This window comes from Oenanthe melanoleuca, chromosome 12 (genome assembly GCF_029582105.1).
Source record: "Oenanthe melanoleuca isolate GR-GAL-2019-014 chromosome 12, OMel1.0, whole genome shotgun sequence".
NCBI lineage: Eukaryota > Metazoa > Chordata > Aves > Passeriformes > Muscicapidae > Oenanthe > Oenanthe melanoleuca.
The window spans coordinates 10,643,436-10,669,714 of NC_079346.1; the positions used below are offsets into that span (position 1 = coordinate 10,643,436).

General features: G+C 43.7%; 1 protein-coding gene across 4 annotated transcripts in view; it reads right to left on the reverse strand.

The window, feature by feature from the left end:
- Positions 1-26,279, reverse strand: part of MGLL (monoglyceride lipase) — a 101,548-nt gene that overhangs the window by 52,426 nt on the left and 22,843 nt on the right. For 2 of the 4 annotated variants that reach the window (XM_056501138.1, XM_056501140.1), the window contains one exon: positions 7,462-7,600. In XM_056501138.1, coding sequence (XP_056357113.1) covers positions 7,462-7,600 — 139 coding nt within the window. The other 2 variants (XM_056501137.1, XM_056501139.1) reach the window with 2 other exon arrangements.

Here is a 26,279-nt window from a genome sequence, read left to right on the forward strand (position 1 = left end):
AGAAGAAAGAAACCATACAGAGCAAGACATCTATCCCAGGTCAGACACACGTCTGAAAAAGATCAGCAATCTTTCTTGCATACCAAATCCACAGTGGTTTGTACATTTCCTCTTTACCTATCTGTACACAACACCAGAGCAAATGATTACTACCCTGTTACTGCTGAATATTTGGCTTTAGCCCAGTCATCAATATTTTGTTCCCCCTTTTTTCCCTGTTCTTTCTTTTCAAGGATTGATGCTGAGACAATTTACTTGTAGCAGAACAACAGAAAACAACTAATTTGTCACTTAGTAAATTTTATTTAAAATCTCTCTTCAAACATCAAGCCTTGTTCAACCACCAGCTGCTCAAGGAATAACTTTATTTCTCTGGCAGCTTTCATCCAGAGACTCCAGCCCCAGTTTGTGTCACTTTACTGGATGCCCACACTTGATTGTGGACAAGGAGACAAAAGAAAGGATAAAATGTAAGTCTGATTCTGTAAATTGCTGGGCATTGTGTCTGTCTTGACTGTGTTTTGCCTGTTCTCTGCTCCTCATTGACTTCTTTTTTCTGTTTTCTGACACAAGTTCTCTAGGTGTAGCTAGTTGCCTTTGCCATCACTCAGTATGGGAAGATGCAGAGGCTTCAATCATCAAGTGAGTGCCTGCCAAACAGAAACAAAGATAGTTCCTGGCTGGAGAGCCAGTGTCTGACACAGAAGGGGGATTCTCTCATGCCAGTGGAAGTACTCATGAAGTTTGGTGTTACTCAAGATCCTGGGACGTTGAAAACTGCTACAAAAAGAGGAATCCCTTCACACTACATCTGCCTAACAGGAACAAACACATTCCCAAGCAGAGGAAGACCGAGACCAGGATTTATCCCCCCCCTGCTGATGGGGATATCCCATAGGAACATGCCAGGTAAATCTGCCTGTGGCCACCAGGACAGCTGCCAGCAGCTGTTCCCTCCCTGGCTCCAAGGGGACACCTTGGTCTGGGCAGTGAGTCTGGTCAGCTTGGGGATCCTTCCTGCCACCACCACCCAGTAACTCCCCCAAGTCTGGCTACTTTAGAAGGTGTTTATGGTTGGGAGTAGCCCAAGGTTGGTATTTGGGATTGCTGTACCAGTATTTTTTCTTTCAGTTAACATAAGTGAAATTGTATTGGCCTGCAAGAGGAAACCCTAGAGGAGGTATAATTTTAATGATGTCTAAAAACTTTACTTAGCCTGATGTTTGCTAATTTCCTTCCTTCCTGTCATGGATAATAAGCCACACTGACACTGACACAGCGTCAGAATGTCTGTAGAGTGCAGGACAGGGATAGCTGGGGTAGCTAAGGACAGAACTGGGGTGGGATGAGGTAAGGGACCTTGGAGAATCTCATGGGCAAAATGCAACACTTGGATACCTGGAACAATCAGCCATTTGCTATCAGGGCTGTGTCACATCTCTTGGATGAGGCACAATAGGAGGTTTCAAACACTGATGGCTTCCATTCAAGTGGGAACACATTAGGACAATGACAGGCCTGGACCTGGGAAGGCAGCTCAGCCAAATATGTCTGCAGGGACAGCTCTTAGAACAATGCAATTTCCCTAGAAGAACAAAGAGATCAGATGTTCACCCTGGCTCAAAAAAGGACAAAGTCACAGCAGTTGGAAGGGAACTTGCAAGGCCAACTCCTCTGCTACAGACATCTAGAAAAAAAACCCTCTTCCAGCCAGAACAGCTGTACCAGCCAGCTCTTGTAGATGTATTCACAAGATCTAAAAGAGCTGCTGTGAGTTCCCAAGGGATGTTCTATGAGTGCTGGAGAAATTGGAGCAAGGACCTGTGTGCAGCTCTTTTGTTATTTTCACTAAATCCATATATTCCTTATAGCAGTGAAGTACAGTGCTCTTGCATCTGGAACCCTGGTATGAGCACTGAGTTGTCTGCTTTAGCTATTATGTCATTACCAAAAAGCAGCTGGTTCAGAACATTCCCAGTTTGATGAGCTGAAGAAGAGGTCAGTGGAGGGTCTGCCCAGGATAAAGACTCTTGGAGGGACCAGTAGATCTCTAAATGCTGTGTGACCAACTTGGGCATCCATCAGGGTGATGGCACAAAGCCAGTACTGATCATCACACTTGTGTTCCAATTAAAGGCAAATGAACTGTTTGCTTTACAGATGTCAGGTTTGTTTATCCTTCAGTCTCAGGCAGAATAATAAGCAGAAAGATGATCTTTACAACACTATCTCTAGACTTTTCTCCTATTTCTACCTCTGCTTCTTATATTCACTGTGCTGGACAGCACTGTTTCCAATTCATCAGGTGGCATGCAGAACCAACACTAATTTTGCTTTTTTTCCTGCTCTCAGGATCAGGATGAAATATTACTGCTTTGAGACTCACAACAGGGAACTCCAAAAGTCACCTTTTTTCCAGACACTGATGTGACAAAGTTGTACACCTGTGCTCAGAAACAGATCCTAACAGGGCAATGAGCAAAAGGGACAGTTTCATTACAATAGTTATTCCATTTGCTATTCACCTTTTTCCTTGGATTCTATGGAAAAAAAAAAAAAAAAAGCTGCTGAAGAAGCCTGTAGGAAGTATTTGCAGTGAGAACCAAAGCTGCTCCCCTGCCTGTCAGAGTCCCTCTTACACGAAGCTGGTTTGCTAATTTGCCCATCCTCTGGAACCACATAAGGAATCATAAAAGGATGCCCCCATTCACAGTGAATAATACAGTCACATGGGGCAGAGATAACAGAGGCATTAAAGGAACACATACACAGCTGATGAAAAGAAGGGATGCTTTAGAAACTCGGGCAATAGCAATACAGCAAGCAAAGCCTGGAATGTTGATTTGACAATGATCATTGTTATTTCCCTTTGCAGTGTGTGCAATGGGATCAGAAAAACAGAGGGAGCTGAATTCATCCCATGGCAAACTGTGCTGACATAAGTCACTTTGCATCCTACAGATTTGGCTTTAATTTCAAGTTGACCTCATTAGTGCAAACAAAATGTTCTTCAAGAATTGCACTGATTAGAAACTGCTGTAAGTATTTCTAGAGACTAACACAATACACTATAATTAAAGACATTATAATCACTGACTTGATTTCTTTTGCTTTGACTTCACCTTGGCTTATTTATTTATTTATTCATTCACTTTGGAAAGGTCTGAAAGTCAAATTCAATTCTATCATTTGCTCATGCTTGGATCTGCACTGTTTTTCTGGAAATGGCATGGAAGTGCTGGTAATGAGATGCCAAAACCATCAAGCAGTATTTACAATGTAAGGGCCAGTTCAAATAGAAAAGCGGTTTGTATTTCTGCACCACAGGCACATCTGCAAAGTCTTTGGGGAACAGAGAAATCTGTTTTCTCCTTATTGGCTTGGCCTTTCATTACTAACAAGTCAGAAAGAATGGCAGGTGTTCTTCAAAGAGTAAAAGAAATGAAAAAGTAAATAGACAAGTGAGTGCTTTTTGTATTTTTAAACACATCTCAGGTGTAGAACTGAAGGAATTCTTTCAAAGGCACTGTTTACTCAGACAATTGCAACTCTGTTTACCTAAACTGTAGTCAGGATGTCTGAAGTTGAGCCAACCCATTCCAGTGTCCATTAACAATGGCCCAGGAATGCCTCTGTGACCCACAGGCAGAGAACCACAGTGGATTCTGGCAACCCTCTAAGTCCTCCTAGAGACCACCCTGTGAGAGACACTCAAGCACCATGCTCACTGGCCAGGTGGTGGTTTCTCTTTGGTGATTGAGGAAGCTCAGATTCATGGATATCTGGAAATCCCATTTTCAAGTGCACCCTCTTGCTTCAAGAGTCTTGAGTGTTCAGCTTAAAGTGACTGATCTACCAGGAGAGACTGGGGCATCACTCTGTCTGAAGTCAGTGGCAGCTGCAGCTATGAGCACCTTTGAAAAAATTATTCTGAGTCAAAAAATCTCACAGGGTTTACTAAAGGTCAAGAAGAGGGGCTAAAAGTGCCCCAGAAAAAACTACTTGTGCTTATCTAGGCAGAGACAAGAATGGAGGAAGCATCCAGAAAAGGCTATGGAGATACAGACTGCAGGGGAAGAAGGTCACCTCTCAAGTTCCCCAGGCCCTTTAGGGGCCTCAAAGGAAATGTCTTGACTTCTCCTCCCAACTTTCCTTCCCCTTCCTCATCAGCCTCTATTCTTAGCAGCTTTGTCTGAGAGCTGGGAATAGAACATGGTTTCTTAATTCCTCACCTCCTGTTACCTCCTATTTTGTCTCGGAGCACTCAGGGTGGTGGCAGAGGTTTAAGCCTTGCATGGAGGAGTTGTTTATGTTTATACAATGACTGGTTTCCCATTAAGTAGGGTTTCTTTGGCTGCTGGGACATGCTATAGGCATGAGATCAGTCCTGTTTGGTTCAAATCATTTAATTCCTCCAAACAACATTACACAGTCCTGAAAATGCCTTGCCCAGATCTTAAGCATTGCCTTCAGCAGTGAGCACTTGGTGCCAAAGAGTTACCCATTTTCATGGTCCACAAATTCTGCTGCTGGCACAAGACATGAAAACCACACCAGAACATCCTGCTTTTCCTTCCCTGCTGCATTCAGCAAGACCACTTAATTACACTTTAAGATGGAACTGGCTCAACAAGTTGGGCAGCTTGCAGGGCTGCTGGCCAGGGAAGCTGCACCTGCAGTGCTGCCAGCAGGCAGCAAGAGAAGATGACACCCAGGCCCCAGCTCTGCTCTTGGGAGTGACTTCCCACGTGAAAAACAAGCAGAAAACACTGTCTTTCTTCTTCCTTAGTCCCATTACTCCTTACTCCATCTACCCCATCTAATCATTATGACATCTGAGTGCCTTTGTGTGTCAGCTTCCTGTGAAGTAATCACCTAAATCCCCTCCTGAAACAAAGCAGACCCTGCTGAGGAACTCACAATAGGTGCCTTTCACTGGCAGGACAACCTTGGCCTCAGTGGCACTTGTAACAAAGCTTCCATATGTGCACCAGTATGGGCTGATCAGTCAGATCAACACCACACAGGATCAGAGCTGGGTATTTGTGAGCATGAAGCAATAAAGCCTCACAAAATTTCTCCATCTTCCTGAAAAAAAATAGGTTTTGGTGGTTTAATTTTTTATTAAATATGTGTAGCATATTAATCTGCCACAGACTTTTATCCACATTTATGAGTCTGTTTAAGGAGATAAAAAAGAAGCAGCAGCTCCAAGGGGCAATGTCTGTCAGTCATCACCATTTTCAGAGACTGCCTGGCCATTGTCTGCTCTTCAAGCCCACGCTAAGGCTACTTTTTAATATTTCCTTTGGCAGACATCCTGGGTCTTCCCCCTCCCTGGGGGAGGGATCAAGGGCCATAAGTTCTATTCTAATAGAAGACAAGTCAATGATAATCTTTGGGCATCTGCAGTGAAGAGGTATTTCTACAGCTCTAGCTGGGATTAGGCACATAATGGATCAATGAAAGATCCCACCTTTTGACGGTTATAGCATCATTCATTAGCCTTAAGATTTGAACCTGAATCAACAATTGAGTTAGGAGATTGAAAGAATTGCTTTCAGTATTTGAAATAAATTGTAACAGGCCTGTAAAAGTCGCCTGAGGTGTCTCTCTTTCTCTCCCTATACATATATAGAGATCAGTTTGGCTGAATGTTTAAAATTAGATGAAAGTTGCTGAGCTTCTATACAGGAAGAAGGAAAAGCAGAGCTTCTTATGTAAAGTGAAAGGGGGCAAAGCAATGTATTTTTTGTTTGCCTATGGAAGCACTTCAAGAGCATTCTTGATCACAGGATCCAGGCACTGACTTGTTATTCAGTCACTTACCATCTCTCTCATATATAACAATTCATGAAGAGCTAATAATAAATAGTACGCCCCCTCCTTACACACAAACAGGCAAACACACACTCAGGAGCTCCTTGTAAATGAGCAACACTGATCCCATCCACTTTTCTTGTCACAAAACTAGGACAAGTTCACTCTTAATTAACTGCTTGGGGCACAGACCACTAAAAAAAATTAACTACCCAGAGGACTTAGACACCAAGTTTTCACTCTGAGCTCCTTATCGTTTCTGGAACAAAGACTCATCCACCCACTACTAATTCGGTAAGAAATTAAATGTGGGAAAAAAGCAGATCCACAACTGGGTGATGAATGTTATGGGTAGTTAATGATTAATTACCAGTACAATACAAAACAGCCTGGTTTCACTGTAGAACCTTGAGTTAATAGCATTATTTTTCCTTGTTTCTGAAAGGCAGTGAGTAGAAGCAACTATAAAATGCTCTATGGACCAGAAGATCTTGAACCAGACCCCTGTCCTACAGCCTGACCTGTGCAGTGGAGCTGTGGGGTGGCTGCACTGTCCTCCCCTCTGGGGACAGTAGATTTTGGTGCTTGCCCACCCTCTCTATTACCTGAGGGCTAACACAGCCCTATGCTATTCCCATTGTCCCTTAGTTTTGTAGGCACAAACCCCAAGGCCAGCTAAGTTAGACCCGTGTCCCTCTCTCAGAAGCTGGTTTGGGCAGAGGATGGTGTCTAACCTGTTGGGTTGTCAGGATAAAGTTTAACTACTCTACAGCAGATCAAACAACTTTTTCCTGTGACTGTTTTTCTAGCTATATAAAATCAGCGCAGCTCTTCCTGTTGGCTTGCAGAAAAGGAAAACAATTAAACAATATCCAGATTTTTATGAAGTGGATACCTTCATAACTAGTGGCAGCACAAATACATTCCAAGCCAGCAGATACTGGAAGAAGAAAGATCATAACTATGGGAGCCACAGCGGATCATAATTAGCACAGAAAGCTATTAAAGAGATTATTCAAATTATGACAAAAATATTAGAAAACAAAATCTCTATCTGATTCTTTGTCTGTGTTTATTACACAGGTCAGTTTTGAAATTGCAATTGCCAGCCAGTGAGAGAGCTCCCTGAATCATTTACTAAGTATAAATAATTTAAGTCAAAAAGCAGTGCAGTCAAACACTGTGCCAGTTGCCCTACTATTTCTATTGAATCTGAACTCAGATGCTGATGTGAAGTTTGTTGACACTGAGAAAATCAGAAAGAGTGACCATCCCAAAGCCTGTATCCTTGTCCCCCCTGATTGCCTGTGCTATTATTTTGGGGATAGTTCTTTACTGCTGATAGGCATCAGCCACCTGCCAGAGCCACTTGGTGACTGTTGAACTGCCAACCAAGCCAGCAGTGCATGGAGTGACAGTAACTCCACATTTTGCATCTGCAAGGCTGACTCGAGCAAGTTAAAGTTTGGAGAATGCAGTCTTTACAGTAGGGACTTTCTCAGCTGAGAGAAAGCTCTCTTAGGGGCTCTGTAAAGCTCCATGGACACAGCCCTGTAATGCCAGTCAAGCTGTAAATAATAATTGCATTAACAGAGTTGTATTTAGCGATAGTAGAAAGGACATTTGCTCAAAAGTGCTCACCTGGGAGGTGCTGCTGGCTTCCAATACCTGCAGAAGAGATGCTGCCCATCAGCATTGATGATATGGGGCAGATCCTTGTATGGGATGTTTTGAGGACTCCGCTTTGGCGAACTTTCCTCTGGCATTCTGGAAGAATGACCTGCAAGGTGTTAGAAGAAACAAGACATACTTTACAACGGGTGAAGACAAGATAAAAGCTGATGGGCTTGGAAGCAACAGACACTCAAGAAAGTCAATCAGTTAGGCAAGCATCACTGATGGGAGGCTGCTTCCAAAACCCCAGCCAAAGAGCCCCCCAAATCACTGCTTTAAAAGAGAAATGTAGCAATTTTTGTTGTTTAGAGAAGACTCACATTTAGAGGTAGAGCACTGGGGGGAGAAGGGGGGAGCAAGAAGAAGGAAAGATCAATCCACCATCAGTACTTCCTTTACAGCTTTCTATTCCACACTTCTCCCACCTGAGTTTATTTTGCATCATTATGTGAAACGGATCCTAAAGAGAATATTTTAACTGCAATCAAGAGCAAATTATGCAGCAATCGCTACAGATATGAAAAGACAGCTGCATAAAAGATTTTTCTCTGGCGGAACATCTCCAAAGAGCAGCGGAGGGTACAGCAGAGGTATCTGCCACCGTCTCATCATTAAGATCTTCTCTGACAGACAGGAAGGTGGCGGCGGCGGCGGGGAGCGAAACATTTCCAGGAGAATTTTGCCACAAACCTGTTTTCATCCTGTGCAAGGGTTTGCATTCTAGTGAGGAGCCGGCATCGCAAGGCAAAGGCAAGCAGATGAGGCTTTCTGCATGTCGCTGCGGAGCCGCGCTCCGAGCCCGGCAGCCCGCGGCTCCCGGCGGGTCCCTCCCGGCGCGGCCGGGCGAGCCCCGGCTCCGCTCCCCGGCTCGCTCGCTCTTTGAGGAAAGTCGCTTGGGTAATTCACCACTTCTCCTTCATCACTTTTTTTTTTTTTCTTCTCAAACAAATTGCGTGTGCGGGCTGAAGTGGCGGTGGTGGGAGGGGAGGCTGGGAAGGGTTGGGGAGAGGGAGGGCTGGCGGGTGGGAAAGCTGCAGTCCAGTTCCCAGAAGCTGCTGCACGTACATCAAAGGCACCTTGAACACATGCAGCTGGAGCGGCTCACAAAGTTCCTGCCGCGGCAGGTTGTTTGCAACTTTACTTCCTTCCTGCCACTTACAGTTCGGAGGCCGCGGCGATGGGGGGAGGCGAGGGAGGGGGAGACCTTTTCTCAAAGCGATCCCCGCTGCGAAGCCATCTCTCGTGTGAGCGCAACTTCCCCAGCCCCGCGCTGCCAGGCGGGGAGCGGGAGAGAGGGGAGGGGGGAGGAGGAGGAGGAGGAGGAGGAGGAGGAGAAGGAGGAGGGAGGATCCAAGCACCGACGCGATGCCAGGTCGCCAGCCCCGCACACGCATCCTGCCGGCGCGGGCGGGCGCGGAGCCGAAGCGCGGTGGCTCCACCGCACGGTGCGCACGGGCTGCTCCGGGAGAGCAGCGAGACCGCGGCGGGAGGGCGGGCGGCTGGGTGGATGGAGCATGGAGGATGCGTGCACACAAGGATGGGTGAAAGGATGGATGGAGGGGCGGGCGGTGCTGCCGCACCCTGCGCTGGGCTGGGCTGGGCTGGGCTGGGCTGGGCTGGGCTGGGCTGGGCGGGCAGCGGGGGAGCCCCGCGGTGCCCCCGGGCCGCGGCCAGGGCGGGCACGGCCGCCTCTCCCCGGTGCCCTCCCGCTGGGGCAGCTCCCGCAGCGCTCCCGCAGCCCCCGGCACCGGCACCGGCACCGGGAGCGGCCGCTCAGCTGCTGCGGGCTGGGCACGGCACAGACACCCCGGGGGCGGCGGCGCGCTCAGAATTTCACAGGGAATTTCAGAGAGGACACCGTGCTGCCTCCTGGGCATCCCAGCTCCTTGGGATACCGGCACCGAACTTCGCCGTTCGCGTTTCATGTGCGTCTCTTCAGGCTTCGGAGCCATACCGGCTCAGATGCTACTTCAGAGAAGTGCCCAAGCTTTGCACCCGCATTGAGGGTAAAGGCCGTTTATAAACACAGCATATGATTTATGCTCACATAAATCATTATATCACTATAGATTATATGCAATACATGTGCTGCTACTCTGTAATGTGAGATCTATTTGGTGGTATATGATACTTGCTTATAAAAATTGTCACAGCAAGGTTCTCTGAAGCCAAAATAGCTCCCCAGCTTTAAGGCATCCCGATACAGAATTTTGTCATTTAATACTGCTAAGTGCTTAGGATTTATTGAGCACAGATTCGTGCCTTTTACATTTCATCAGATCCTTTCATTTCTACATGTCTACAAATGCCTTGAAATGTAGGCATGCTTAGAGGTCTCAAGCCTAAGAAGAGGCAGCTATTAACCTTATTTTTAAAGTGAGGCAGCATGCTCATCAAGTGCAAATCTGTGAACAAAGGCTGAGGAAAGAAATACGTGCTAACACTAATGATAATAAATGCAAAACCTCAGAGATGAGCCATTTAAAAAGTAAAAAGGAAATCAAAATCAGTTTTTATTTTATTCATCTTTCAGTGTCATTTATATTAAATGCCTAAGGGGTGTTATAAATGGCAAAAGCAAAATTACATGTTCCTGTAACTGCTGTTGTTTGGGAAAAAATAAACAAAACCAACATTTATGGTTGTTTATAATGAGTGAGATTTAGGTCAGATGGCTCTTAAGCAGAGCCCTGGGAGCTGTACCTGGAGCTGTACCATTTGCTAGGCCAGTTACTATCTAAGCATGAATGGGTGGAATTAAAGAGCTATCACAAGCCAGCTCCAGAGTTGGTAGAAGCAATGACATATATAATTATTTAAATTATACAGATCAGATAATAACTGGATTAAGAAGAAAAGAAATAAGGAAAGAAGCCTCTTCCCCTGCTCAGGGTTTATCTGCCAGGAACACTTCACTGCTTCCCTACAGCCATCCATGAAATCTGATGCCAGGAACACGCTCATCTCCTGCTGTGGTGCTGGGAATATCAGAATTCCCAGGGCCACTGAGGGGTGGAGGGAGTTTAGGAAAAAAGCTCTTTTTAAATTCTGGATAAAAATAGCATCTCAAGGAAAACAAGGGCGAGATCCTGGCTTTGAGAGCCTGTCCTGGTCAGTGCAGATATATGATTCCCTTGATACCCTGTTAACCTTGGTGTAGCTAAAATTGGAGACAGCATTACTGTGGTGCAGCCTGCCCTCTCTGCAGGCCCAGATCCTCACCACAGCACTGGAATGAAGAATCAACCAACAGCTCCTTCCCTTCTCACCAGCTTCCCTAAGACCCCAGGAATTTGAGGACATTTCTTCCCATGGGTAATACACACGTCCCCATCTCAGTGTTAACAACATAAAAATGAATGAGGAGCAACTGTTGACTTGTTGCCTTATTATTTTGCAGAGTTTAAGCTGTGAATGAAAAGACACCAGAGAAAACTGGATTGGGTCTGGGGAATTCGTGTACCTGATACCAGATTATGCACCAGGCTTCAGCAGAGCAATTACTGCATCCTGGCTCCCTGTGAGAAATCAAAGGGATGCCTGAGCATGCAGTATTTATGAGGCTGTAACATCTTCTCTTGTCTTGGTAGAGTGAAATGCGTTTCAGAAATAGATTTAAGCTAAATCAACTTCTAATGAAAAATAGATTCACACTTGGTGAATCTTTACACTAACTCAGCAATTACTCAGTCCTTGTAGGAAAGGATGTTTGGTTTATTAAAGACTGAGCCCTGCTTAATTTAAGTGTCTCCTTTGACTCCCACGGTATGCACAGGAATATAGAGAAAAGGGGTACACTTTCAGAGGAGGCACATTTTAGGAAAATGGTCAATTGCTGGAAGGACAGAGTAAATACATGTAATGAGAACTGATATCACAAAAAGTGGAGAGAAGAGGAGAGAAGAGGAGAGAAGAGGAGAGAAGAGGAGAGGAGAGGAGAGGAGAGGAGAGGAGAGGAGAGGAGAGGAGAGGAGAGGAGAGGAGAGGAGAGGAGAGGAGAGGAGAGGAGAGGAGAGGAGAGGAGAGGAGAGGAGAGGAGAGGAGAGGAGAGGAGAGGAGAGGAGAGGAGAGGAGAGGAGAGGAGAGGAGAGGAGAGGAGAGGAGAGGAGAGGAGAGGAGAGGAGAGAAGAGAAGAGAAGAGAAGAGAAGAGAAGAGAAGAGAAGAGAAGAGAAGAGAAGAGAAGAGAAGAGAAGAGAAGAGAAGAGAAGAGAAGAGAAGAGAAGAGAAGAGAAGAGAAGAGAAGAGAAGAGAAGAGAAGAGAAGAGAAGAGAAGAGAAGAGAAGAGGAGAAGGACGATGAGGGAGAGGACAGCAGGCTGGTGTGTAGCTCTGATAGTAGGGTAAGGGAGCAAGGACTTTATTTGCAGTTAGGCTTTTGTTCCCAAAATGAATTTTTAATGGATCCCATCCTGTTGGCATGCAAAGGTAAATAGAGTGTATGAGATCCTTCTGCTCCTGTTAACGACACCATGCTCCTAAATTTTAAAGCAGAAGCAGTGGTGTTGTTTGAGAAGTAGATTTGATAGGCTGTGTGTGCTAAACCTTTTGGGATTCTGCTCAATAGGACTACAAAGTGAACTTTTGCTGACATAGAAGGAGGAAAAAAATGTCAGAAGAGGAAGACAGAATAATAAAATACATTAGGAGTATGTGGTTATGGAAGAATCTGCTGCAAAACCAGAAAAATGCTGGAAGTTGTAGTAGTCAGGGAGCAGCTGGAGAGAGCAACAGACAGCACTGGCAAGAGAACATGTGGGAAATGATGGGAAATGAAGCATGAAGAGGAAGAATTGAAACCAAGTGAAAAGCAAAGAAGCTAATGTTGCTAAAGCTGTCAGTTCATAGTAATTAATTTGGATTTGTCCTTCTCTTTGTTTTCTTTATTTCTGATTTTTTTAAAAAAATCTTTATCCCTAGACAGAGTCCAGTCATTCATTTACTTATTTCTGTAATCTGCCTTTGCTTTCCTGTTGGTATTCCTGAATAAGACATGCATGGGCATGAGGAAAGAATGGGGACTGGGTTGAACTGTTCTCATTTTCCTGTAAAATATCTATTTTAATGTCTTGCAGCCAAAAAAGAAGCTTGATGTCAGGCAAACCAGATTGAGGAAGAAAATACTAGAGGACAATATGGTATTGGTCAGGTTAATCTTAACAATGTCAGGAGGAATTGTAAGTAGCTCAAGATTGTTCTGCAAAATTCTACAGCCCCATGGACCTTCTCACAAATCAGTGTGAAATGGAGAAAGGTTGGAGGGTAAGCACAGGGAACACATGAGTATCACAGGAATTGTTTGCAGGCTTCCACTGATTTGTTGTCCCTCAGTAATCTCACCTTCCCCAATCAGTAGGAATAAAATGATTAAATTAAGTTACAAGTGGTTTAATACCCTTAGGTGTAAACTACAGTCAAATAATAAAGTAATTTTACCATGTAAATAAAAATAATTAGTGGTAAAAATAGTCCTGATTTTTTTAGGTAATAAAAATTTGCTAATCATGCTGTCATGAAAAGTCACAAATCTGTGACTTGCAAACAATAGCTGTATGAGTGGAGTGATTAGTATCTTGCCTGTGCTCCTTATTTACCAGGGGAAAAAATACACACTTAAAAATACAGTAATTGAGTATCAGTTTCAGCCTTTTAAACTGGTGTGTAGAAGATTGCCTATCCAACATAGATGCTAATTTGAGAGCTGATTGTTTTTAATTACAGAAACAATACATATTTTGTTGGGTGGTTCATTTGGTTTTTTATTTGTTTTTTTTTTATAAAAAACTCCACAAATTATTAATACCAGATTCTGAGACATTCTTAGTGTGAAAAGGAAAGCATCTTCTAAAGGCAGGAAATTCAAAATGAGAGTGGAAATTCTGCCCTAGAGCTTTTTTCCATAAGAGAGAGGTTGATGGAGTAATTCTAGCAGCCTTTTTGTGTGAGAATAGCTGTGCCTTGGGAATGAAGAGGTTCTTACAGAGGAATGGAAGTGCACAGGCTCTTCCAGCACTGGTGTCTCAGCTCAGTTCTGCAGGTGCCCAGCACTAGAGGGCACAGCCTCAGCTCTGCTGGACCAGGGCTGCTACCAAAAACCCCTCAGCTGGCTTGGCTTGGGTTGTTTTCATTCATACTACCCTTTATCTTGAGGTTTTCTTTAGCATTTGTCCCTTTTTATCTTTGCAATTTTTAAATAGAAGTTTCCTGTGCTGGTATATAATTAGTCCAGTTTTCCCTCTGGATTTATTCACATCACTGGAATGAACTTCAGTGGTTTACCTGAAGGGAAATCCTGCCCTTGTCAATGTGAGCACAGACAACTTAAAAAATTTTTTTACAGAATGGCATTTCCTTGCATATGACCATAGTAATGTTCATAAAATGTTGGTCCCCTTGGCAGAAAAAGGGGTTTGGGGGCAGAAAACATAATCAAAAGGAACCTGAAGAAGAAAGTCCAAACCTTTGAATCTTAATATGCATAAAAATCAGAGTAATTTGACACCATGAGTTTTCTCTAGCAGGAATTATGGTCTCAGTTTTGAGGAGCACCTGACCATTTTTTTCCTCATTTTTATTTCTGAGCATTATTTCACCAGGGCTAAATGCTACAGCCAAAAGCCAGCACTACCCTGCCATGGTTAGAGTGGTGCTTTATTTTGGTAGCTGAACTGGAAGCATTGACTGGGGAAGGGTTGTTATTGTGCCACATGCTTTTCTTGCTGCTTTGCAATTGACAAAGCATCATTTATCACGCTTTGCATTCCAATTTTTCTTTGCACGTTTTTCAGCTCATCATAACATAATTATGTTTCTGTTTCCTTCAGCCAGGGGCTGATACTTTCTTTTACTGAGACAACAGCTGCACTGCACAACCTTGATGAATCCCCATAAGGGTGAAATGAGTCTGTGGTGCTTGTTTCTGCCTTGGCAACCCAAATGTTCAAGCTCTTTTTTTGACAAATGCTGTTCTAAATGCACCCAACCCTGATGCTTTCATAGAATTTCTCAAAATTAGGTTTTATATTGTAAATTAGACTTCAAATATTAAACATTCTGTCTGCTTTGTAATTTTAAAGGCTTCCTTTGTAACATTTCTGTTTATGGTGTTTATAGGTTACAGACTCTGGCATGGAATTTAGAAGGCTGTAGTTACTGGTGTGAAATTTGTATTTTGAATGAAATTATGTGTGACAATAAGCACAGTCTGAAGATCTGTTTTATGTCCCTAAAAAGCATCTTAAGGCAGCTTTCACAGTAAAGGTGAATAATTTCCTTGATTACAGCCTCAGTTGCTAAAGGGCACTGTGAGATAAAGATAATTACAGAAACCCCACTCTGAAGGGCATTAACTGCCAGTGATGGAAAAAGATACACATGTGGAGATATTTTATTTAATTCTAATGTAGTACTTCGAACTTGGGATTTTAAAGTACTTCAGAAAGGAAGAATAATTTTTGTATTTTACATAGGAAAAACCACGGTACAGAAAAGTAGGGCTCAATGCTGGAGGCAAGCTAAGGGCAGAATCTATTCTTAATGGATTCTGATTTTGTTTACCCAATTATTCCATTACTACCTCCCACCTCATCTCAAAATCTATCCAGCAGAGCACTGTGTACAGTGGAAGCAGCAACTTTTTCAGCCACTGAAGATTGGCCAGGTTTGTAAATATATGGGGTATTCTGCCCTGGACAAAACCACAGCCTGGACAATTGCATTCTTCAGGGCAACATTTTCCCTCCAGTTTTGCTTTCTATCCTGTTGTTCTGGTGTTATTACTCCTGACACCATAATTGGAAGATTGTTTGTATTTATACATAAAAATTACAATAAATCTGTACATGGAGAGAAGAGTTTAACTGATATGATCAGTCCTATCAGCAGTATCTGTGTGCTCCATGATCTAAGGATTTTTTGGGATTCTTGAGAGTATTTTAGTTTTGTGATGTTTGAGTTCTGTCTACCACATGGACACTGAAGCAATTGCCTGCAAAGCAATTAGATGTTAGGTGTTGATGGGGACTTCTGCCCAGCCAGGGCCAATTTCTCTCAATGGCTCTGCTGAGGATAAAAAGAGCAGTGGGCTGCTTGCTTTGGAAAGACAATGAACACATGGCTCATGAGAGGAGCTTGCCTCGTGCTCCTTCTTCCTTATAATCCTGAGGCAAATTCTGGTGTATTTCACTCAGATATGTTTTAGCTTTTTTTCATCTATCATCAGTTTTCTTTAATCAGTCCACTCATGTTCAATGTAAGATGTGCATTCTCTTTCTGATTCATGTACAGTAATTACTTCCTAACATCTGCCTAACAGATTTTGTAAGAAAAGTAACTCTTCAAATATTAAGGAAAAAAAATTAATGTATGAAATTTTTGAAATCTCTGTTACTGGGGTTTGTGATCCACAGCTGACTGGATTCATTTCCCAGCCAGAAAGCTGGTTCAGCAAAACAGCTGCATTAGTTATTTAACTGGAGGCCTGATCCTGCTCTTGCTCACACTGATGCAAAGCAGGGATAGTACCAGAGGAAATAAAAAATATCCCTAGTGTGAAATACACCTTGCAGAAAAAAACCAAAGCATTGTGCTATGGAAAACAAAAGAGCTGTAGCAGATACTCTGCCATCCCATATAGGTGTTAGGCAGGACCTTAAAGTCTTGCAGAAGCCTTATCCCAAATCCACTGCTAGCTCCTGGGAGGGCTCTTTTACTGTGGTAGCACCAGGTGACCAACAGAACTAAGGCCCAGCTGTGCTCAGTGTTGTGCCCTAATACCATGAAATCACATGTGACCTATTCTGCACTAAGCACCAGACTCATTACTGTTTGCATCTGGTTCATAATTGTTGCCTCTCAGTTATTTGATTTTTACAGTGTCTGCTACAATTACTTTAAACCTTCGAGCAGAGGAAAAAGCACTCACAGATTTTTCTCCTTGGCTGAATTAATGCATGTGGTAATTGACCCAGGGGTAGGTACACAGAAAGGAGAAGAGAGGAGAAGCATTGCAGTGAAAAATGGGACAAAGCATCCCAAAGTGTCTCCAGTATAAGATGGCAATGCTTCTTGGACAAGCTCAGGACATGACAGGAGGGTTATCAGAGCCTCATTTGCTCTAGAGATGTGTCCTCAATCCCCAAGGCTGTCATCTGATTTTATTGTAAATTAGTAGCATGTACTGTGAATAACATCAAAAGTGGCAGTATCTGAGAGTTCACCCCCCAAACCTCATCCTGTTTCCTCCAACACAAGTTATCCATTGTATCTTGGCTGCAGCCCTGACTCTCACATAGCAAAGGTATCTGTGCTTTTGTTTGTGCTGTGGAGTCAGTGGCACCTGCAGCTGCTGTGGACTCATAACATCAGTTCATATTCCTGTTGCAGACCCACTGGAGGGGATTCCTGGACTCCTGCAGGTGGGAACCTTCCAGCCCACAGTACCATGCTCTGACACCAGCACGTGTTTATTTTCACTTGCTGACTTTTTTGGGTACATTACTGAGCCTTCTCTGGAGTTACAGTAAGTTTTACAATGGAAATTAAGGTTTGGAGATGCTACACTTTCAGACACAAGAGGAAGGAGAGCTCCTGGATGAAGCTCCATCATTCCTAGACGTTTTATTGAGGAAGAAGACAGCAGATGGGAGGCTGCAACATTCAGCTCCTAAGCTGGAGAATCTCTTTCCCTCCTTTGCTTTGAAATGTGTACAAGAAGCACTGACCAACACATGAAGGCTCAGCCCATCCCAAGCCCTCTGCCTAGCACCTGCAGGGATGGATCACAGCAGCTATGCTTTGGTTTAAAACAAGGGTAAATTCCTAGCCTTGAGTTTTGTGGGGCTGAGTCTGAAACGAGACAGGGTTGAGACCAGCACCTTGATGCCTGTTGGAGCCCAAGCCCCCTGTGCAGCCAGCCAGACACATTCCCCAGGCTGCACCCAGCAGTGCAATCTCTGCTGTGGCTCATCTGCCTCCTCTCTGTGCCCAGTTCCAAATCTCTTCAGCAATATGTTCTGTAACAATTAAGGATTTCTAGGGCAACTCCATTAAGATCAGAAAGATATCCTTCTGCTTTGAAATATGTGAGCATGAATGATTCATTCAGCACAGCACCCCTTGGCCATTCATATCTATCTGAGGATCAAATATATTTTTAATTATCAATCTATCTATGGGGATTTTTTTCACTAGACAATATTCAACTGTATTGTGAGAGCAATTTGGATTGATGCAGAGAATTTGGCAGCAAGATAGGGAACATTTGGGCTTTCAACACTTAGGAACATATGGGAAGAGGTTTGGAGGATTGCCACATGGGATGTAGCTTGGAAGATGCTACATTTCTTCATCCTTTTTTTTTTTTCTTTTCCTTTTTGAACAGAAATAGAAGAAATTTTACTTTTTTTGAAGGATCCTAATTCCTTTTTATTTTCTATGCTGCTCTGGATAAACCACTATGGTCAGTTGCAAGATTTGAGCAAAATCAGCTGCATGTTTATGGCAACTGTAGGTGGGCAATTAAAATTGCAGATTTTTCCACGTTTTTACCTCTGAATTCATGAGAACCCTCAGAGGTGAACTCACAAGCTGCAGCCTGGTGACTCAGATTGTGGGGTGAAGGAGGATATCTGGTGCCCAGCCTGTCAGGATGTCACCATTTGCTGAGGGCTGGGAGGGTAAAGCCCTGCTGCTCCTTCCTTTGTGCTCCTGCTGTGACCATCTGTCTCCCAGCCACCTTGACACCCAGGGCTGGACAGACAGTCCAGGCTCTCTGAGTGTCTCTGGTACAGAGATTCATCATGTGGCTTGGAGCTTCAGCACTACAGCACAAATCCCACTCACCATTGAGACAGCATGGGAATGGGAGAGAGGAACCTCCTCCAGCTCAGCACTCAGGACTGGACATGTACCAACATCATCTTCACACCACTCTAGGGACAAATACCTCATGCCCATGATGGGAGTACTCTGTGTCTCTCAGAGTCATTGCTTCTGCTTGTCAGAAGAACAATGCTTTTTTTCTAATTTTTAATTTTTTTTTTTTTTTTGTGGTTCCATTGTGTCCCAGGTTGCAGCAAATGCAGAATTTATTGGAATATACAAACATGTATTTGCACAATTGGCAAGCAGGCCCTGCAGCTTAGTAAATGCTAATTAATCTCTTAGAATGCTAGGAAATCATCATTATCCAGGTTCAGCAATGAGAGACAAAGACCAAAGACAGTGGCAGGGGCTTGCACTGGGTGACAGAGTCAGAGCAGATAGAATTGCAATATTCTTTGGTGTTCTGAGCAATAGACCACCCAAGTTTGGCAAGAATACATCTGAAGAGCAGAATGGAGGCACCTGGGGCTTTTCCCTCAGTCCCTGTCTCCAGTAGCTCAGCTCAGGGCAGGCTGCAGCTCATCCCAGATTTCCTTTCCTTGAGAAGGAAAAGCAATGGAGAGGAGGTACCTGCCAGCTCTGACTGCAGCAGGGAGCTGGAAACCAGCCTGACTATGCATTCACTTCTGGGAGCTGGGAATCACTCTCAGACACCGTGTTTTGGTTGTAGTCTGAGTGCTTATTGTCCACAAATTCATTGCAGCTTTTTATCTTGCATTTTCCTGTGAGAGTTTGTCAACACTTGCAGCCAAACAATGACTAGACAGTCATTGCACTCAGGCAAGTTTCTGTCATTTCTTTGCTAATGGGATGCCAGAGGTCATGAAGGTATCGAGGTGAAGGCTAAAAATGTGACACCCAGGATCAGGAAAAGGGCATGGAAGGGTTGGAGACAGGAGCAGAAGGAGGAAAATCTGCTCCAAAGGTGTTCAAAGACCTGTAGCAATAGTTTTTGAGAACTGACTACACAAGTCAGAAGAGTAAGAAAGATAGGCAAATCCCTAAATCATGTGGATGGGATTTGTTTTAGAATGAAATCTCTGCCTTTCTGAATAAAACCTAGAAAAGATTATGTGAGCTTCAAGTGTATTTTTAGCCATATATACAGAGGCTGCACATTTCTGAGCCAGCTAAAATTTGATTCAGAAGGTTTTAATATTTTTCTTCTCACAGAGCACACCTTGATGGACATTAGTTACTCCTATTTTCTGTGGCCATAATCACCCCAGTAACTCTGCTGTTCTGAAGGTGCACTTCCCTTACTGAGTTTCAGTTTGGGTGTCCATTTGGAAATCTTTTGACTCTAACACAGTTACATCCATAATTTTCTTAGAGAGATTAAGGAGCATTAAAACTAATGTACAGACCAATCTTTCCAAAAAACCCCATCCAGTTACATGCTTCTTTGCATCTCCATTCCCATCTCTACTGATCTAAAAGGAGAAAAAGGACTCTCTTATCAGCCTGTTCCTGCTGTCTGATTAACTGTCAGCTATCACAGCCACCGTTCTTTTTTGCTCTGTTACAGTTTCATTTCCAGAGGAAAAAGCCCTGATGGATATTGAGCCTCTGGATTGTGGCACCACTGCAAATTAAATGAGGTTTCTGTTTATACCAAAGGGCTGGCAATACCTCCTTAATCAGGCTGTCTGTTCTTTGGAAATCAGCAGATACTTTGCCTAAAAGCACCCAGCAGTGCAGTGTAACTCAGTAATAACTGTTTATTGGGGCTCAGGAGGGAAACCCCAGAAGAAGAACTGTAGTTGCAGTTAGAAGCACTGGTGAATGGTTGACTTTGGGGGGTTTCTTTTGCCTTTTGTTTTAAGATTGCCTGAACTTGATGGAGGCTCTTTCATTTAAAAGACAGAAAGACCTACAAATTAAGCAACATCTAGCTCCTAATGTGTGAAACTGCAATTTGCATACATCATGGCAGCTGCTGAGTTGGTCCTTATTACCTCTGCTGGAGTGTTAATTTAACCACAACTTTATCATTGACTTAAATGGAAAAGCAGCGGGTTGCTGGCATACCACATTATCTGTCAGGCAACCTGGGAATCAGTTGACAGAGCCAGAAAGAGATTTCAATTCAGAGGGGCTGCACCAGACCTCTGGTCACAGACGAGCTCCAGTTTGTCCTTGGACTGTTCTAAAGGTCAACACTAACCCCAAGAAAAAGAAAAAAACAAATTGTATCTGGACTGTCATGAGAGAATAGATAATACAATTAAACTTGAAATCTCAGTATTTCTGGGGTTTTTTTTCCCTATGTACCCAAATTGGCACTGTTTATACAGACATGATAACCAAAACATCATTACTGGCTCTGACAACAAATGGTTTGTAGAGCCAGCATTGCAATGCAGTCCAGACCCTGGAGATGCCAAAGCTGCCCACGCAGGACGTGCTGGGAGCAGGGAGCAGCTGTGCCATGAACAGTGCTGGTGCCTTGGCTGCTGAATTGGCTGAGCCTGGAGCCACCTCCACACTCAGCTGATGCACATGGTGAATGAACACACCAGAACTACTCTTGTGGGAAGTAAAGAAATGTGAGGCACCAGCTGCCAAACCAGAGGCTGCCTCAGTCTCCAGGAAAAGAGGCTGAGGAGCCCTGAGGACCTGCTGAGAGGGGAGATGAGAAGAGCAGTGGCCATGCTGGGGAGTCACCCATGGGCATGGAGTCACCAAGCCATGATGATATCCCACCATTTAATGACACAAATGTGTATTTTGTAGCAGAAAAGGAGGTTCTGCTCTGAACCACGGCAAGAGTGACAGAGGAGATGAGTTCAGCTCAGAACCTTGGTTGTGATGTTTCAGTGGCAGAAAAGAACAGCCATGTCCTGTGTTGCATTTGAGCTATCAGAGAGTGGTGAAGAGGATAATGCAACATAGCTCTTCATGTCATGGAAAAGCAAAAGAGAGATTTATTTACAGAAACACTACACTTATATATAGAGTAGTTCATGAAGAGGAGAGGAGAGGAGAGGAGAGGAGAGGAGAGGAGAGGAGAGGAGAGGAGAGGAGAGGAGAGGAGAGGAGAGGAGAGGAGAGGAGAGGAGAGGAGAGGAGAGGAGAGGAGAGGAGAGGAGAGGAGAGGAGAGGAGAGGAGAGGAGAGGAGAGGAGAGGAGAGGAGAGGAGAGGAGAGGAGAGGAGAGGAGAGGAGAGGAGAGGAGAGGAGAGGAGAGGAGAGGAGAGGAGAGGAGAGGAGAGGAGAGGAGAGGAGAGGAGAGAAGAGAAGAGGAGAGGAGAGGAGAGGAGAGGAGAGGAGAGGAGAGGAGAGGAGAGGAGAGGAGAGGAGAGGAGAGGAGAGGAGAGGAGAGAAGAGAAGAGAAGAGAAGAGAAGAGAAGAGAAGAGAAGAGAAGAGAAGAGAAGAGAAGAGAAGAGAAGAGAAGAGAAGAGAAGAGAAGAGAAGAGAAGAGAAGAGAAGAGAAGAGAAGAGAAGAGAAGAGAAGAGAAGAGAAGAGAAGAGAAGAGAAGAGAAGAGAAGAGAAGAGAAGAGAAGAGAAGAGAAGAGAAGAGAAGAGACTCATTGGCCCAAGAAGGCAACACCTCTTTGAAAACAAGCTTTCTGCAAAACATCAAGAGACACTCACGCACCCTGCAGGTGTTTAATCATTGTTACGATTTCTTGTCCTTGTGCAGCCTGAGAAGCCCAAGGCTTCAAGGCTGCTTTTCCCTGGCTCCCAGCAGTATCCAACGACAGCCCTGATGCCTGCCAGAGTTCAATTCAGCTGATGTAGGTCTCCTCTGAAGTTCAGCTAGAGCTGACTGTGACTCACTATCCTGCTCATGGCAAACCAGAGCAAAGCTTCACCCATGGACACTTTGTGTGCACCCACCCACCAGGACAGGTGTCCTGATTTTGGGTGGAGTGTGAATGTTGTGTAGCTGTTCTCAAAGTCTGGGCTGTGGTAAACACACACTTGGAAACTGCTGAGACTTTCTCCTAAAGAAAGGGCTATTTTTCCAATGAGTGAATCACTAAGAGTTGAGATTTAGAAAGGAATGTCTTTGCTCATGCAGCACCAGCATGTACTGTATGACTGGTGTTGTGCAGACACTGTTCTAAAGCGTTAAATTCAACACATATTTCCTTAACACTGATATATTAGCATTAAATGTGCCTTTTCTGTCTCTGATCCCTGGTTCTTCTCGTTGTTTTAAAATACACAGTGCTAAAAGATCACACATTTGTTGGATTATCACAGAAACTCTTCCCTTTGGTATTAGCTTAACAAAGTTCAGGAAAAACTTGTCTTCGCCCACACCTCAGCCATTCATTTTTATAATAAAAATTACCATGACAACAGATAATGATATCAGAATGGAAAGATTATGACTTAATTGCATGAAGAAGGTGAAAACAGGCTTGGCTTACAGCAGAAAAAGCTTTTAATTCCAGCAAAAATATGGGGGCACACACTCCATTTGTGACATACTGAGAGCTGCCCAGGGGCTGTCCCACTGCATGGTGGGGTGTCCCAGCTAATTCAGCAAATTTCTCATAATTTCATGAGCAATAAAGAGAAATTTGCATTAAAAGTGTTAGTGTTTTTGTGAAATGAGCTCATTATAGAAATTATCAGAAGAAATGCACCCATAAAGGAAACATGATTATTATTATTATTATGGTAGTGGACTGATTTAATATAAATAAAATTAACTGTATAAGTGCTCCATTGTTAACCAGCACCATGCCATAAATTGTTCCAAGTTAGAGGAGAACAGGGCAATTTACAGGATATGGTTCATTTTTATCACAGCTGTGGCATTTCATCAGCACACAGTTCTATCTTGGCTTCTGTGAGAGCTGTGGTATCAGATTGGGTATTTTTATTTCTAAGATAAATCTGAACTTTTAATAAAAACAATCTGGGAGTTTAGACAATATATATCTTAGTAATCTGGTCTATCGAATTCTCTGACAAGAATAAACTTTAATCACTCGGATTTATTTCCTGTTTTGTTCACAAATGCTATGAAATATGCTTTTAAAATAATGTACTTTAATTTTCCCTCTAAACCCAACATACTGCTGTTAGCAGTTGAACATTTCTGCACACTTGCTCTATGGCTTTTAGAATAACTGTGTAATAAAATCATCAGACTAAAAATCTGGATAAGGAAATACATTTCATTTTCAATTTCTCAGAAGCTATTACCATCAATCAACCAATTAGCATGGTGAATAAATAAATTAATGCAATTTAAAAAAGAACATTCTGAAAACCCCTTAATGTCTTTCTCAACTAAAAGTATTGGCTCAACATTAGTCAATTTTGCAAACCGAAATTCTGCTTTAATCTTTTTTCCATATTTGCTTAAACATATGGAAATAAAAATAGTGTATTATGGCCCTCCCTGTTCCTCTTTAATTTTCAGAGTACAAGATGTGCACCAGTGCAGCCCCACTATTCTGGACCAATTTGGTGGATCTGTTTCTGGTCTACAGCAGCACAAACAAGAAGATAGCCATAAAATATACAGATAACACTGCAATTTGGTCAGCAATCCTTCTTTAGTGGACAGCTTCAGCTCTTGGCAACTTCACAGAAGGGCAGGAGGATCAGTTTGTGAAAATTTCTGACAGTTATGGAGGCAGTGGCCTTGGTTTTGGGAATGACTTGGGTAGGGTCAGCAAGCAAAGCATCTGCTGTGGCTGGGTACCCATGCCTGGGAGATAAGGGGGTGTTCCTGGGCTGGAACTGCTCCAGCCACCCAGGAACAGCTGCCAACCAGAGATATGGCTGGTTCTGTGCAAGGTCTGTGGGGTACATAATTCCTGAAGTGTCACCAACACCACCTGCAGCTGCACCACCCGGAGAGGAGCCCGGTGCTCGCTGGCACAGCGCCTGGCAGCAGCAGGGCAGGCAGCACTGGTGCTGCTGCCTGTGTCCTAATGTGCCCCTGTGCCTGACATTAGAGCAGCTCTCAGGCCAGCTAGGAGCCCAGTGCAAGGCTATTTATAGCCCTCAGTGTCACCAGGAGCTCTGTGCTGCCGTGGGACGCTCTCTGCCCTCTCCTTGCGGCCCCTGCCACCCCCGGCCTCCTCAAGGTACATTCAAATCCCATCCCCACTTGGAACAGGGAAGGGAAGGGTGCTGGGACAGATGGCCAGTGTGCAGTCACCAGGGCCAAGCTTGCTTTGGGTTTCTGGGTGCATGGGGAACTTGTGGCAGGGATACCTGACTGTTTGTCTTGGGGAGCCCTTAAAGGTGCTGCAGAGGAGCATAAACACAGGGCCAGCTGCAAGGCAGCACAGGGGGAGAGGCTGTAGGACCTGCTGGTGGTGCCAAAACTGAGCCCTCTCTGTTCCTTACAGTGCCTGCTGCCCAGGTCATAAAGGAACTTTAAGAGGTTCGTTACAGAGTTAGGACAGGAACCACTGATCAACATCAAACCTGGGGTCTGTCTGCAGCTATGTGGGGTTTGTCACAGTGTGGAAACAGGATCAGCCAGCAGATTCAGAAATTTCAGTGCCTGAGATCTGTGCTCAGTGGGGAGATTTGAACACTCCACAAACCTGCAAACATCTGGACTTGCTTCCAGATAGGAAGCTGGGAGAAACCCTTGCCTCTTCTATCAGGGTATCTAGACATGCCTGGGACTGGTCCCTGCCAAAGGGATGAACATTTTCAATATGAGGGTTCAGTGGGGATTGCAGATTTAGGAGATATTGAATGTGTGTGTCAGTGCTGTGTGTCAGGGCTGTTTTGGAGGTGGTGGTGGCTGCCATGGCTTGCTCTGAATTTCCCTTTCTGTGAATAGACATACCCACATATTTGCTTGGTAGTGGTTGAAATCAGAACTGGAGAAATTCAGTGGTAAGTTTGGATTCAAACAATAACTAATGGCATCCTGCCATTGAGTTACAAGGATTTACAATTTGCACTTTATTCTAATCTCACTGCTGAATGATGGGTTATTAAAGTTTTTACATACTAGCATTTGCTCACCAGAGGGATGCATGCTCCAGAATTATGTAAATATTAGCAATTAGAGTTAACAATCTTTTGTAAAAATGAAAAGAGAGCCTAGTTTGCACAGTTATTAAATTATGTTTCTTTTAAATGTGATACAGTCCTGTTTACATTATATGACATAATTGCTCCTGAAAGTGAGCCTTTCCTATACTAGCCAGTATATTTAGAGAAATGCAAAAAGAGAAACCCCTGAGGCCCTTGTCAGGCTGCTTAAAGAACTACTGAAATGCATTTTAGAAATACATTTTCCTTCTGCTGGCATCTGTCATTGTAATAAAACTTGTGCACCCTCCTTCTGTGAATGAGCACTTTGCCATTTCAGTTAGTTTTTATATGCAAGAAAAATCATCTGCATATGTGAACTGTAAAAGAAATGGGCTTGGTATGTATGTCTTTAGCTTCTATTCTTCTCATACAATTAATGCACATAATTGGCTGAGACTGGGGTTTGTTCACAGGCATTTGTTTGTCAACAGAGCCACATCAATTTTCTCCTTAAATTGTGGGATTCTTTTCACTGACTTCACTGAGCTTTGAACCAGATTAAGTCAGGTGAAGGCACATTCAAAAAGATGGCCCATAGGGTCTTTCATTTCCAGCTGCTTTGATTTTTTTTCATGAATCTATAACAGTTTAAAGAAAAAAAATATGCCTGGTATTTGCTGAGATAGGATCAATTTTAATCCAATCCCACATCTAGGCCTCTGAGTTGGCAGTAAATGGAGCTCAAACTGTCAAATCTTCCAGAATCATAAACTACCCAAAGGCTTTGAAAACTGATCAAAGCATCTTCAGGTCTCCAATGGTCAATCATGTTCCCAAACACAGTTTTTGAAGCTTTGCAGACTGCTTAAAAAATCTCCCTGGTAGGTACCAAGTTTCTCCTAGCTCAGAGAACCTTGCTGATTCCCATTTT